We start from the raw sequence: 16,353 nt of genomic DNA on the forward strand, positions 1-16,353 counted from the left end.
GCATGGCTGTGGTAGCAGCGCACCTGAGAAAGAACAAGGTGTTTGTCTACCCGTACCTGGACGATTGGTTGATCAAAGCCTTCAACTTCCAGGAAGCGCAATTGCACTTCAACAGGACGGCCGTCCTGCTGAACTGTCTGGGGTTGCACATAAATCTGTCCAAGTCTGTCCCGATCCCGGTACAGTGCCTACAGTACTTGGGAGCCTCCATCAATACGCTGTCGGCAAGCGTGTCTCCCTCGGAGGAGAGACGCTTATCCATCCTTCGGAAGGCTCAGGCTCTCTTAGCTGCTCCATGTACAACAGTGAGGACGGTGTCTTCTCTACAGGGATCGATGGCCTCTTGCATCTTCCTCACTCTGCATGCGCGCCTACACATGAGGCCGCTACAGGAATGTTTGGAGGACCAGTGGAACCAGAAGAAAGGGTGTTGGGACGACGGGATTCAGTTGTCTCTTCATGCCCAACAGTCCCTGAGATGGTGGTGCTCGGCAGAGAATATCCTCAGAGGGGTTCCTTTCCACAGGCACTTCCCGACTCAGACTATCGTTACGGATGCGTCTCTCCTGGGCTGGGGAGCGCATTCAGACCATCTACAGATCCAGGGAGCGTGGTCTCTGACAGAATCCACGTATCACATCAATTTCCTGGAATTCAGAGCTGTTCACTTGGCACGGAAGGCCTTTCATCCGTCCTTCCAGACCAACTCCTTGCTTGTGCAGACGGACAATACGACCACGATGTATTACCTCGACAAGCAGGGGGGCGCGAGATCGCGCACACTGTCGTAGGAAGCGCAGGCGATCTGGCACTGGCTGTTAGCCAGAGGACTGACGATAACGGCAACTCATCTGCCAGGTGTGCAGAATGTTCAGGCGGACGCCCTCAGCAGGTTGCTTCACGAAAACCACGAGTGGGTCATAAACGACGAGGTGCTTGACGACATCGAGGTGCTTGACGACATCTTCACCATGTGGGACACTCCAGAAGTGGATCTGTTTGCCACCGCAGAAAACAGCTAATGCAGCGATTTCGCCTCTAGGTATTACCAGCCGGGGATTCTGGGGAACGCGTTGTGGATCAGCTGGTCGAACAGCTTTCTGTACGCTTTTCCACCCATTCCCCTGATTCCGGCGGTGCTCATCAAGCTGGCCTGATCCCGGGCGCGGATGATCCTCATTGCGCCGGAAGGACTCAGGCAGTAGTGGTGCACGGACCTGCTTCACCGGTCGATCCTGCCTCATTGGCAGCTGCCGTGTGGGCCAGATCTTCTCACAAAGTTCGGGGGAGGGGGGGGGGGGGGCAGATGGTGCACCACAACCTCTCATCGTTGAGTTTGGCGGCATGGCTCCTGAGATAGTGCAATATGGCCAGTGGAATTTTCCTGAGGATTGCATGGACAATATTGAAGGAGGCTAAGAGGCTGTCTACTAGGACCTCTTAAGCTTACAAGTGGAAGAGATTCTGTATCTGGTGCACGTCTAAGAACTATGATACGACGGCCTGCAAGGAGGATGTTGTCCTTCCATACCTTCTGCGTCTAGCTCAGTCTGGACTTCATTTCCATCATATTAAGGTTCATCTGGCTGCATTGACTGTGTACAGGAAATGCCCCTTCGCAGACGTCCTTCCAGATTTCTGTGATTAAGGAGTTTTTGGAAGGGTTGAAGAAGGTGTTCCCTTCTGTTCGGCTTCCTTTTCCTTCGTGGGAACTGAATGTGGTGCTGTCAAGGCTGATGAAGGGACCTTTCGAGCCTATTCACAAGGCTTGGCTGCAGCACCTGTCTTGGAAGGCGGCGTTCCTCGTGGCCATTACATCGGCCCGCAGGGGGAGTGAGATTCAGGCATTGTGTTGCCAAGAACCTTATACTGTATTTCATGCTGCTACGGTTGTTATGCGTACTTAACATAAGTTCCTTCCTAAGGTGATTTCTGGTTTTCATGTTAATCAGACTATAACTTTACCAAAGTTTTTCCAGAATCCTTCCACTCCAGCGGAAAGGTCTCTTCATTCCCCGGATGTCAGAAGGATGTTGAAATTCTGTCTGGATAAAACCAAAGATATTCGTAGATCTGACCAATTGTTTGTCAACTATGGGTCGGTTAGGACTGGTCTGGCTACTTCAAAGCTATCCATCTATAGGTGGATTGTGTCTTGTTTCCGGCTGTTATCAGAAAGCGAATAAAACCTTAGGGGTAAGCCTAAGGCTTATTCCACCAGGGGCAAAGCGGCTACAACAGCTTTGCTTCGTAATGTTTCCATTGCAGAGATCTGCAAGGCTGCCACTTGGAAGTCGGTTCATACCTTTGCTAAGCATTACTGTCTGGACTCAGATTGGGCAGGCTTCGTTGAGAAATCTGTTGGCACAGTAGTGGTGTTGCCTTATTTTTCTCCACCGCCGGGTTATGTTTGGATGGGCTTGTCATTCTATTCACTAGATTATGACTATACACAGAGATCACCTACTACATAAGGAGTAGTTTCTTACCTGTAACTCCAGTTCTGTAGTAGGGGTATCTCTGTTATAGTCATAAGCGCCCGCCCTTCTCCCCGGTGGAGAGAAGGATAAAATGATGAATGCTACAGGTCTAGCTGTATACACCTCCAAAAAGAACTGAAAGTGGAGGGAGTTGCTGTGCATTCTGGGATACCAGGAGAGTTCTGGAAAGTTTCCTGAAAGGCACGGTATCCCTTTGTAAGCCACATAATGGCAGCCTCTGGGGGCTTGTTTGTCCTGTCCTTCCTCTCTATCATTCCAAGGATTTGGTGAAGGGGGGGAGGGGGGGGGGAGGGGAGTGTTCTCCATGGTGAAACCTGGCAGACAGGTCTAAGTGTGATATTGGAGGAATACCCTTGCATTTCTAGTTGAAGTACTGGACAGTGTAGCCTTGCATGTATAGGCTGCATTATCCGTCTTTAATTCTCTCTTAAGTGTCTATGCAGTACTGCAAAGAAGACAGCTTAAGAGATTATTTTTGATTGCTCCGGGGTCCCCGCACATGAGCGGGACGATTCACTAGATTATGACTATAACAGATACCCCTACTACAGAACTGGAGTTACAGGTAAGAAACTACTCCTTCTGTTCTTTCGTATTTTATGAAGCTTGGGTTGCATACAGTCCTGAACTTTTTAAATGGAATAGATGGGAAAGAAGGTTGTGAGGTGATGCATAGATGGGAGCCCCTTCCACTGGCTAGAACTCTTGATGAGGTTCTCTTGGCTTTGCAGGTTAGTGCTGGGAGTGTGGGGGGTGCCTGGACCCGGCAGGGTGCCAGTAGATGCTTATAAATCTCCTACTGAATTATGGGGGGGGGGCCTGTTCTTGCAAGAGTGTTTAACCTAGCTGCTGTTGATACAATCATGGCCTCTTGTGATACTTCCATTATTGTACCAATCCATAAAAAGGGCAACAGATCAGATCCTAAAAACTATGGTCCTAGATTGCTCAAGGTTTCCTCTATGAAAATGACGAGTAGGATTCTACTGATGAAGCTGGAAGAATGGGTACAAGAACATTTTATTTTACCACCAGCCCAGTTCGGATTTAGAAAGGGGCTATGAACCATCGAGCAATGTGTCAGACTTGGACTTGTTGATACAGAAATACACCAGAGCTAAACTTGCCACTTTTTATCTTTGCTTTGCAGACCTAAGTAGAGACTTTTGACTTAATCGAGCATACCCTTCTCTGGTCATCATGGATTTCTCTTGGTGCCCCTAGACTAAATATAGCTTTCCTTGCACGCCTCTATGAGAAGTTATCCAGTAAAGTTCACTTTGGCCCATGTGGTTAATGCGCGCCCTCTTTAAAAGCAGGTGGAGAATTAGTCAGTGCTGTTTTTTGGCTCCTTCACCGTTCTCTCTTTTTATTAATGGGGTGGATATATTTCTGCAGTCTTTGCAAGCTGATGCTCCCCGTGCCGCTGGATGTTCTATACCAGTGTTGTTATATAGTATGATGCTGATTTGCTGTCTAGGACCCCGGCTGGCTTACAGATATTGATGAGTGCCTGTGGGGAGTTTGTCTGCCATAAAAATGCCGATTAACAAATCTAAAACTTTTACTATGATCTGTGAGCATAAACCTAAAAAAATGCAGAATCTTCTTTATCGATACAACCCCGATAGCGAATGTAAATTCCTTTTGTTATCGGGGGCTTTATTTTAGGCAAATGGCTCTTGGACACAACATATTAAATCCCAAAGCCAAAATGCGTAAAAATATGAACTGAATTTTTAGGTTCTCATCCAAATTAGGTAGCCGACCTATTAGAGAAATGGTGGCGATGTAAAAGGCTAGAGGGGTGGCTGCTGCTACTTACGGGGCTGGTCTTTGGTGGTATGCCCCTAGTACAGCACTGCAAGTGGAGGAACATAGTTTCTTTAAAAGATTATTATGCTTTCCCGTTTCTGCCTAAACTGCGATTGCACATCAGTAAGTTGGCTTCCAGTATCTGGAAGATACATTATTGGTGAGACCTTTGCTATTATGGTTTTCTATATGGGTTAATGAGAAAAACAGCTTTACCAAATCAATTATCCCTTGATTGTTTGAACACTGATAATGTTTCACGAATCCCTTGGCTAGCATATATTAATTCCACATTTAGTACACTGTTTAAATTCTCCACATAGTTAGATCCCACCCAAGTGTTATCACTCACTAAGAGGAATATTAAAGGACCTTTTCTGCAGCATAGAAGTGAATGGAGAATGGGCATTGAAATGACTAAATCAACAGTTGCCTTTTATAAGTCACTCGATCCAGAGGAGGGTTCCAAAAGTTATTTATCGTGTGTCACCAATATTCAGCATAGTTTTTGCCTTGACAAGACTCAGATTTGGTATCGTGCATCTCTTTGTGGCTTTTCCTAATATGACGTCTTGCCTCAAAGATACAACTGTCAAAACATTGTTTTAATTATGTTTTATTTGGACATGTTTTATATTGTTCTTATTTTCATGTTTTAACACTTTAGTAAGTAAAAATGTATTGGATTAAATAAAATCATTACAAAAATACATTCAAATGAAATATTTTGATTAAATGACTTTTCAATCAATGCAATGGTAAAAAGTTAAAAGTACAAAATGTTCAAAGTCTTTTTGCTGGGAGCCTGTGAAGAGTTATACGCTAGTTGCGGTAACAAGCATCTTTTGCTTGGATACTACTAAAGATAGGAATTTGACAATCTTCCCATTCAGTTGTGGATCCAGTGGGTTGAATCAGCATGCGAGTACTGCTTGTCTCCATGTGCATATGCCTCCTTTGTTAAAAATATTTTTTAGCAGGCCAACCCTTTCCTTATTAAGCTTTACGCAGGAGCATATTATGTGTTCAATGTTCTCCTTTCCAACTCCACATAGCCGGCATGAAGTCCCGTACTTCTTTCTTAGCCATGGTGGAAGATGAGGTATGGCTGGGAGGATTCCAAGACTGTGTTTTAAGAAGGCTTCTTTAGACTTCCTTGAGTACCCTATTTCAAAGTATGCCTGTGATCCAATTTATAATTGAATAGAGTCATCCATGCATGGCTCCTGTGTGCAAATGCTGTTTTAACACTTTCTTATGGCTATTTTGAACTAGCCAAATAAAGTTTATGAACCTGACCTCTGTGGCTCGTGCCCATATTGAATCTTTCTAAAATATGTTCGCCTCCAATCAGCTTTTCAGTCAACCTCCAGCATCTCAACCAGGCATATTATTTATGTTGTGGAAGACCAAAAAGCAACAGCACCATATTACTTGGCAAACTTTCATGCATTTATCAATCATGAATACAAGAAACAGTCATTCAGAAATAGAAAAACATGACTAGGAGGTAAATAGAGTGGTCTTTATTTGTATTCGAAAAGAACGCTGGTGCAAACAAGTTTAAATTACCACATTTTTGTTATGAAATAGAAATGTTACCTTCAGAATGACCTTAAATATTTAAGTTCTCCCCATTCCCAACATTAGGAAATGCCAATAAGTTTGTGTGGGATAAAAAGCTGCTTAGTTCGTTTCTTTTTCCCCCCCTCTAATGCAGTGCCAGTACTGGCATGTGCTGGGCTTCGCAGATCTAACCACAGCCTCTTCTTCATTCCAGTGCACACCCACCTTGTGTCCTTAGACTGTCCCCGGAGCCAGATCATATGAGACAACAAAATAAGGAATGGGCTGAAATGTTTTAGCCAACACTTCTTTACCATTTGAGAATTCCTCCAGATCTCAGTCCAGTCCCTCTTTTTTCTGCTTGTCTGTGCCATTACTGACAACTACCATTTGAAAAAACGTGGTAATTGTGGTCATTCAACAAACAGCCGGAAATACTTTGTCAAGGCCCTTTTAAGGAATCAAACAACCTCATTTGGTCCCATCAGTGAGGTACAACATGAGCCCCTATGGAGAGAGGTTATTCGGACAGGGCAACACGGATGACCAAAGGCCATCAAAGCAGTTAATGGTTTTCATTTTAGTTAGGCTTTGATATTAAAAAAACGTATTGGGGGAAACTCCCCAGAAGTTGAATGGCTAGTGGATTACAACACGATTTCCTATGCACGGCAGTACAATAAAGTCTTCTTAGTTTGTCTGCCTGTGACATTTCCTTTTCCAGTACTTTTGACTGCTGCAAGGTAAACAGTGCCAGATTTAATCCCCATGGCTGTCTAGCAAAGGCACACACCCTTCATGGAAATCATGGCCAGAAGTTGCAGTCACAACCCACCACAGAAAATAAACTGAAACACGAGTAAAATGTCTGGGATTCAGGAAGGTGTGGCTCGACTTCTAACCCTGACTCCAAATAACTCACATTTTGATGAACAGGTTACATTTTTCGAGACTATGATATTTATCTATACTCTAGCTTGGGGGTTGGATTTGGTGCTGTAGAAAACAGTAATCCGCATCAAAAAAGGGGCAGATGTGCCCTAAGCAAACTAAAGACATGAACCAATTTAACTAGAGTTTCTGAACAATTGTCAGAAGATGGAGTGTCCTGGCAGGTACAAAGATGCTCCAAGCCCAGACCGTAAACAGCAGCTGCTCAACAACAAACACCGTTTCAAATACACAGACTCCCTGTCCACCACTTGGAAGGCCAAGTACCTAAAACTGGAAATAGTAAAGACCTTGCTGTAGGCGTACCTCTTTTCTGTAACAAATAAAAAATGTTTGATACAAAAGTAAAAATTCACATTTAAATATTTTCACAATGATAACCCATCTACACTTTTAAATTATCCATGTCCCATAAAAACCCTTTCTTCAAAGACAAAACAGATTAAAACAAGGGGACGGAATGTGCTGGTCTCAGAATAGAAAAGAAGGTTCAATCTCTGAATGCGTACAGTCCAATATCCAAGAATTCTGAATCTGCCTATTTAAGCAGAATATCTGACAGCTCCTCTCTCCAGTCCACTAAAATCATAGAAAAGTTGAGCAACCAGTTATAAATAGCTTCCTTTACAGACAACGCATTTTCCAAATGCTGGATATAGTGAGACGAAAAATGTCCTCCTCGCAAAGTTTTTTTTCCCTAACTCGGATACAAAATTAGTTGCTGGAGTTTGGAACATGTTGACCTTTTAGAAAGTCTGGTTCCTGCTTCTGTCCAGTCTATTTGTAATCCCCGGCTATATACAGTCTTCATCTCACACCGTAATAAAATCAACTGGTGCTGGTATGTGTTGTGCCAATCAGTTTCTGCGGTTATGCAAGATTGAAAAATAAAATACTTGGAACACCAATTGCTACGCATTTGATGCCACTGTTCCAAATGCAATGAAAACGAGCAAAAGAAAGAAAAAGGATATAGTAATCTTATCTTGAATATCTGAGTGCCAGCTTTAGTGCACCAATTGGTACACAGGTTGCATCTGACATTAAGGTATTTAGAATTTAAAAATGTTCAAAGGTATAAAGGAACTAATAACACAGCTATATTTATTACAAGAAAAGTATAAATGCCTCTCAGATTGACCCCCACACACAACCCTTGTTCCATTTGCACTCAGTAATATAGAAAACAGTAAATAATAAATGAAGATTTTTTTCATTCAAGGCACAAGATTACACACAAGAAAATGTTACTTAATTACGAGTAAGATCTCCAGTATATGCTAAAAACATTTTTACCCTCCATTATCACACTGAAGTCCTCAAAAGACTAAAATACATTTTACACCGTGCATAATCATTTTTAAGTTCTCTTATGACTTTAAAGCAACTTTCAAAACGCTCTATTCCACTTAAAAAGATTTCAGACTGCCATTTAAGAGAAAGAAGAAGACTGAATGGCACCCCATGAGGTTGGGAGAGCCAGTGAACCATGGTGTGCAAACTAGACAACTACTGTTACAGGTAGATAACCTTTAAATGCTGAAAGCTAGGTTATTATGGAATAGACATGATTCAACAATATCAATAAGCAAAAAAAAGAAATGAGGATCACACCTTGATCGGCAATTGTTTTCTATAGATGAATAACCAATCAGAAAATTGGTTCTAGTACCCAAATGCTTCCCAAAGGTTTCCTTGTGGATACCCTGCAAATTTATGAAGAGGGATAAGTAACCAAGTGTCAACATCACACCTCTACCATTTAGATTGTGAACAGACTTCCACTGCAAAGGAATACAATCCTACAAGTGCCTGAGCCATTGCTCAATTTTCTAATAGATTTTTTAAAAGGTGCGTCTATCATGGCCCAAGAGATAGGCAATTACCCTGCCACTCCTCCATTATTACCTCACCAACTCCCCAAACAAATCATCATGAACTTTTGGCTATCTACAAGCTAGTTACTGAGGTCCCTAGCACATTCCCAGTTTGGTTACAACATTTAAAAAAAAAAATCAAAACAGGTTTAAACAATTTGGGTGATCCGGAGAGGTCTTTCGCTCAGTTACTATGGAACACTTGTGTTTAAACTTCAATCTTTGCGACAGTAGGACCCATGTCTTTCACATTCAGTTCACTACAACTACGAAAGAATAGTCTTAATTTTTGCAAGGATGTTTAAATGGATGGAGCACTGTTGCCTTAAAATCAACTGCTCCAACACAGAACTGTTTTCTTAGTTACATAAATACACCAGCTCACCTCCTCAAAAGGACAAAATTATGATAAGTTGCGTTACTCAGACTACTCCCAGTGCAAAGCAAACAATGTGGGTTTTGTTTTGAAAGCGGCTGTGTCTTTGATGTCAACCGCATTACGGGCATTATCTTTTACCCAACACGAAAGGATCATCCAGGTGTGGTTGGTTACATCACCAATCCCAGACTAAAGGAGGCAGAAGAACGGTTTGAAATGTAAATAGCACCTACATCTGCACGTGAATACAGCAGCTTGAGCTCACGCACGAGGACGTCCTTTAATCAGTCCTCAATACCCCGCAACGGCTACATGAAAAAAATCTATAAAGTCCCCTCAGAAATAATAAGATCCCGTCATACGTCAGTCAAATGCAGTGCCTTTGGACCACTGAAAACTAGACTAGCAGCATACTGGGCATAATTTAAGAGCAGCTCATTTAGTATAAGTTATTGATTTAGGTACGCCCCTCACTGAAGGGCTCCACTGTCTGTAAAAGTTCCACATAGCTAGAACTCCTTGCACCGTGGAGTTACAATCTGTATTAAAAGCTTTCAACTGCCCTCTTCAAGAGTTAAAAAACATGTATGCAGTGATTATGTCCCTTTCGACAATGCAGCTGAATGATACACTCACAAGCATGAGCCAGACTAGGGAAGTAGCGATGTTTTGTTTCAGATCTTTAACCAAGTCGCAAATATATTGCATTCAGGCCTGATTCTGCCTACCACAAAGTGGTATGGTTCAGAAGGCAGTGGCAAATACCATCATGTACAAATTGAGGCGTTTTGACCCTTGTAAATGTACAGCTGGTACTTATACAATGCTGAAACAAAGAATGCATTCATCATAAACTGCCTGTTTAGAATCAACGTTCTGCCACTAGCCCGGCGGAGCCTGCAAAGTTCGTTAACAGAGTTTTCTCCCTCAAAACAAAATTCAAGATTCATTCAGCAAAACGTAAAACCAAATGACTGAGAACCCAACACCTTACAGATCTGTAAAATCTCAGAAAGACGGCCTTCTGCCTTCAGACTTACAAGAGAGTAAGAAGTGTCACTGGATTGGAACTTCAAGCTTTACAAAGTCATAAGAGCACAAACAAAATTGATGCACCAAATGAAGTGGAGATTCTGCTTTTGAGCTAAAACAGGGTTTTCCAATGTCAGTCCTGGAGGGCCGGAACCATGCCAGATTTCTAGCATATCCACATTTAGATAAATGTAGTTCTCTTGAAAATCTGGCATGGACCTGGCAATCCAGGACCTACATTGGAGAACCCGGAGCCAGAAACTAGCTGTAATAGTTAAAGCTGCTGAACGAAAAACTAGGTGTGCGGAGAGTGGGGAGTTTGAGCAGCTTTCCAAGTGGAGCCATAAGGGGCAAAGCCAAGGGTTATACAAATAACAGGTGCTCTATATTAGAGAATACAACTATGAAGGGGCTAGTGATTATACTAAAACCCGAGTTTACAGTTTGTGCCTTGCATCTAACTTTTCAGATGCCAGGTATTCAACAAGGTCTAGAAATGATAATACAGTTGTCATCTAGTACCCAACATTATTCGAAAATATCACTTAAAAATCTAGGAGGCGACAGTATTGTTCGAGGCAAAAAGTATTCTACAGCACTGCCAATTCTGGCAGTATCACAGTTTGCAAAGGGTCAGCTGTCGCAAGAAGATCTTTTAATACAAAAATATATTTCTATACATTTAATAAAAAAGAAAAACAAGAGTCTCTGGTCTCCTAGTGGCATCTCTGTTCGAAGAGATGGGATTCAGCAGTGATCGACAGGTTCTTCAGGCAACGGGAGGTAAGGGGGGAGACGTCCTCCTTAATGGCACATCCTTTTAGTCATTTCCTTCTGTCAACAACAAAACAAGATAAATTGATTAATTAACATGCATATGCAAAATTGTCAATAACCACCCCTATCGGCCACGACAAAGATGTATTCTTCAAATGTTACTTTAAAAACCATTTACTTTGCACTTACAAGTTCTGCTCGGTTTGGCTCCTGAAGAACAAGGCTAGTTAGTGTTCATCTGTACATTAGAGAATGTGCGTTCTTTGCACTTCACTGGAGAGTACTATGATTCATAAAAAAAATCTCCAGAAAAAAAGGGAAAGCTGCTATACAGATAGGTTGTAAAATATTACATTTTATAAAGGTTAATCTCAAAATCAAATCAAACCCATCTTTATTCGGCCGGAGCCAAAAGAGCACATAAATTAAAATAAACATTACAGTAAAATTTAACATTAATGTCCATGGAACAATATAAGTTGATTTACTCACAGTACAGTTATAAGATATAATTTTTGCACAAAAGTTAAAATCGAAACTATGGTAACACATCATCTATTAATTTCTATTTATTGAGATTCATATCTTTTCGTTATATAAAAAGCTGAATTCATAAAATGTAATAACTCATAGCAAATTTCTGGTGAACCCAGGGAGGGCAGAAATATTAACCAGTCTTTGGGGTATCTCAGATTCGACTTGCGCAGTATTGCGAGCAAAAAAAAAAAAAAAGCCTCGACCCAGAATACAGGATGCAAAAGAGGATAAAGGGACTAGTCCATTGAGATTAAGTATTGTCACACCCACATGGTGATAGTTCCTGTTTCCAGGCCCCTGGGGTTGGGAAAGCAAATTTAATGTGCAGTGTGCCCAGCCAAAGGAGTGCGAGCCAATAACAGTGTGTAGGATTGATAATCCACCCGAAATAAGGCTCTAATCTACGTGTTGTTGACAAATGGGCATATTTAACTATTGTTTCTTTAGCCTGGGCCTTTTCTAGACGTATGTTCATGCAATGTTCCAGGTAACGTTCTTGGACCCGATTAGGAGAAGATTTTCAGATAGTTCCTGTAGGCCTAGTTTCTCATAAGATTCCCTCCCATAAGAGAGCCAAGATATTTGGTCTGCCCTATCAAGTAGCAAGCAGTCTGAAAGGAAGGTTATGGTTAGGCCAGCCTCTGGTGTTCCCAGAATTTCAACCCAGAGTAACAGGAGGGCTAACCCAATCAGGTCGTGTTCATGAGCAGTGTGAGCTACTCTTGCTTGTTCATCAAGCAAGGCCATTTTGAAACGATGGCTCATCCCCATGCACAATCACACCACCTGTGTAAGTACTACAAAGAAAACATCACCAGGTGCATACTTCCAATCGTGCAACTACATTCACAATAAACACTCCTGCACCACCTGCTGATGGACCTGCCATTTCAATCATGCATCCGCATTAACAATAAACACTCCTGCACCACCTTCTGATGGACCTGCCATTTCAATCATGCATCCGCATTTACAATACACACTGATGCACCACCTTCTGATTGGCCTGCCAGAATACCTGGCTTGTATTTATGAGGAAAGTTATTTGGTAATTAAAGAAAAGTTGAAGACTTACTGAAAACTCCAATGTAATACAAGCTTTCGCCATTCATGATCCACACCTCCCGCCAGCAAGTTCTCAGGGACTTCACACCCTTCTTAACGGCAAGACCAACATATGCAGGCCTCACTCATACCGGTAATTTGATCAGGAAACAACTCCCATCTCACCAAGTATGGAATTCAGTGGAGAGAAAAATTCTAATGATCTTATTGAATCCTCAGAAAAAAATAAAAAGGAGGTGGCTAGGTACTTAATGGAAAACAAAATACAGGTGCTTACCTTAGAATAAACAGCATATACATGTCTACATTTTTGGACGGATTAGGAAACCCAGAAATAATGGGAAAGACTTCCATTGCTCTTCAGCCATGGACAGAGAAGGGTCCAAGGCTCAAAGTTTAGTTCAAGGGCTGGTCCAGGATATCGAAAACACTGAACATAGGGAAAAACAGCTTCCTACACGGTTATATGCAGATCAATCAATCAATCAAAACCATTTATATAGCGCACTACTCACCCGGAGGGTCTCAAGGCGCTTGGGGGAGGGGGGTCCGCTACTGCTCGAACAGCCAGGTCTTGAGCTGCTTCCTGAAGGCGAGGTGGTCTTGGGTCTGGTGGAGGTGGGTCGGGAGGTCCAGGTCTTGGCAGCCAGGTAGGAGAAGGATCTTCCTCCTGTGGTGGCTCTTCGGATGCGGGGGACGGCGGCGAGGGCGTGGCTGGTCGATCGAAGCTGGCGAGTGGGAGTGTAGAAGTTGAGGCGGCTGTTGAGGTATCTTGGGCCTTGGTTGTGTAGGGCTTTGTGTGCGTGGGTGAGGAGACGGAAGGTGATTCTCTTGTTGACCGGGAGCCAGTGCAGGTCTCTCAGGTGTTTGGAGATGTGGCTGTGTCGGGGGATGTCGAGGATGTGTCTTGCTGATGCGTTCTGGATACGCTGGAGTCTCTTCTGGAGCTTGGCGGTGGTTCCGGCGTAGAGGGCGTTGCCGTAGTCCAGTCGGCTGGTGACGAGGGCCTGGGTGACCATCTTCCTGTTCTCGGTGGGAATCCACCGGAAGATCTTACGTAGCATGCGTAGGATGTTGAAGCAGGACGAGGAGACGGCGTTGACTTGTCTGGTCATGGAGAGGGAGGAGTCCAGGATGAAGCCCAGGTTGCCTGCGTGGTCTGTTGGTTTGGGTGCGCTGCCCAGGGCGGGGGGCCACCAGGAGTCGTCCCAGGCGGAGGGCGAGGAGCCCAGGATGAGAACTTCCGTCTTGTCTGAGTTCAGTTTCAGGCGGCTGTTCATCATCCACTCGGCAACGTCTTTCATCCCTTCGTGTAGGTTGGCTCTGGCGGTGTCGTTGGTGAGGGAGAGGATCAGCTGGGTGTCGTCGGCGTAGATGATGTTGAGGTTGCGTTGGCCGCAAGGGGGCTCATGTAGACATTGAAGAGGGTGGGGCTGAGCGAGGAACCTTGAGGAACGCCGCAGATGACTGCGGTGGCTTCTGATCTGAACGGGGGTAGGCGGACTCTCTGTGTCCTTCCGGCGAGGAAGGAGATGATCCATTCTAGTGCCTTCTCCTGGATTCCGACGTTGCTGAGGCGCTGCACTAGGGTGCCGTGGCAGACAGTGTCGAACGCCGCGGAGAGGTCCAGGAGGATGAGGGCCGCTGTTTCCCCGTTGTCCAGCAGGGCTCGGATGTCGTCCGTGGCTGCGATGAGGGCGGTCTCGGTGCTGTGGTTGGCCCGGAAGCCAGACTGCGAGAGGTCGAGGGATCCGTTCGTCTCGAGGAAGGCGGCCAGCTGCTTGTTGACGGTCTTCTCGATGATGCAGTGCTGATGGCTCAAACCATAAGCGCTGTGTCTACTGGTGCATTCATTTGTCCAATTTATGGCTGCTCTGGACCTGCAAACTAACTTTCCTAAATCATACATTATGACTTGCGATCCTAGGCGTATCCAGCTTTCTACTCTTTCTGTTGCCACTAATTGTTTGCAAAACACTAACACTTTTTGTTATCTGGCTGATTGGCATCCATTATTGCACAGTGCAGGGTGAAGCTATCTAGGGCAGTAGGCTCCCTCTTAATTCTACCCCAACAACCAGGGGCCGGGCGTTTCATCTTGCTACTGCAGATCTATGTGATTCAATGTATCTCAATTGCAGCATATGGGGCATTATCAAGAGGAGGAAATCACTTTTGTAGAAAAGCCTCCTCTGTCCCTTTATCATCCTCACATTTTATTTGCCATGAGGAGCTGGGTTTGACCTGGGTACTCGCATTAGAGTACGCCCCCCAATGTTGTGCCTATCCACTTGGAGAACTGAGGAGACAGCTTTAACAAAAGATATCCTTAACGATTGTCTTGCACGTAACAACCCCATGGATAGCATACCTGAAGAAAACTTTGCAGGAGATCGGGCTGCCTTACGCATTCTCCGAGCCTGGCTCTAGCAGCAGCATTAACAAAAAGCATGTACTACCTAATCAAGCCCGATCTCTCGGACTTAATGTGGAAAAGCTTCAGCCCACTATTTCAGTATACTTGAGCTTGAACTCAGACAGCCCATTGACTAACCATCTACTTAATGCAGGGGGGAGTTGGGAACGTTAGCTGTATCTGCCCTAAAACGGAATAACAGACAAGTATTTTACTGTGTTTTCTGCCGGGCTATCAGAAAACTCTTGGGACTAGTCTTTGTGCATGTGATGGTAAATCTGGGCAAACTATGCTCCATTTGACCTTTTTTTGAAAGTTTAATTGGACGTATTATAAACAATGTTTATTCTCCTTTAAGATGTCTTGGAATTTTAGGCAATTTACCCCAGCTTTTAATTGTTTTGCCACAATGTACCGATGCTGAGAAATGTTATTGTGTAGGCTCCTTTTTTGAAGGACGCTGTGTGGTCCTGTAGCTTGATGCACTTCGAGTAATTTATCATCTCTCCCTATTTGATTTTATAGTATGTATGTGTACTTATGGAATTGCAATATGACCTTTTGCAGGGAATTGGTTTCCCGATGTAACCATCGTATTTTTATTGTATATTTTTATTGGATTGTGCACTTTTATGGATGCATCTGATATACGAATTGAACTTACAAAATGTATTCCAATAGAATGTTAATGGTCCAGAGAGAGCAATCGCTCTCTTTGAAAGCTACAGATTCAGTCGGACTCACAGTATAAGTGTCAGGGAGCTAATACATCATCATGTATGTAAAAGGTGGTTACACTTATAAAGCCTTATTAAGTACAACCTGACCATAGCTCATCAAGCAAGATGAAAAGTCAAATAAAAAAAAGATTCACAGTTGTGTGCAAAGAGCCTTTATTCTGTAGGTAAAGAGGGATTCTCTTAGTTCCCTCCTCCGTTATGGGAAAGAAGACACTTTAGAAAGTGTATGGTATAGGGTTATTTTACATACATTGGCCTTTAACAGATAATTTTTGCGAAAAGGTAATATATTCTATAGGTGTTGCTTAGCTTCTTCTATGAGCAGTAACAATTTCCTAAAAGAAGTGGCAGATAGTGTGTCATATAAATATGCCCTAGATACCTACCCACCATGGGGTTTTACTGTTGTAGGTAAGTAGATTTGTTGTGCAGCAGAACCTCCCATTTTACATAAAGAAACTCTCCCCCCCCCCAGTAAACATCTTTGTTCCTCAAGATATTCCACCTGAAAAGATTTCGGAAGATTTACTTTACCACCTGGACAGAAAGTTTACACATAGGCTAATTGAATGAGCTTAAGCTTCAAGACCAGAACCAGCAACTGAGGCACAGAACTGAAATAAATCTCTCTACTAAAATACACAATATTTAGAACAATCTTAGAATGGGGCCAAAAAAATAACGTAATGAAATGGTC

General features: G+C 43.3%; 1 protein-coding gene across 1 annotated transcript in view; it reads right to left on the reverse strand.

The window, feature by feature from the left end:
* Positions 1 to 5,827: 5,827 nt before the first annotated feature.
* Positions 5,828 to 16,353, reverse strand: part of MOB3A (MOB kinase activator 3A) — a 53,556-nt gene continuing 43,030 nt past the window's right edge. Inside the window, exon 4 of the mRNA XM_078671546.1 lies at positions 5,828 to 10,955. Within this exon, the coding sequence (XP_078527672.1) occupies positions 10,926 to 10,955 (30 nt within the window). The 3' untranslated portion in view covers positions 5,828 to 10,925. The remainder of the gene's footprint in view (positions 10,956 to 16,353) is intronic.

This window comes from Lissotriton helveticus, chromosome 12 (assembly GCF_964261635.1).
Source record: "Lissotriton helveticus chromosome 12, aLisHel1.1, whole genome shotgun sequence".
NCBI lineage: Eukaryota > Metazoa > Chordata > Amphibia > Caudata > Salamandridae > Lissotriton > Lissotriton helveticus.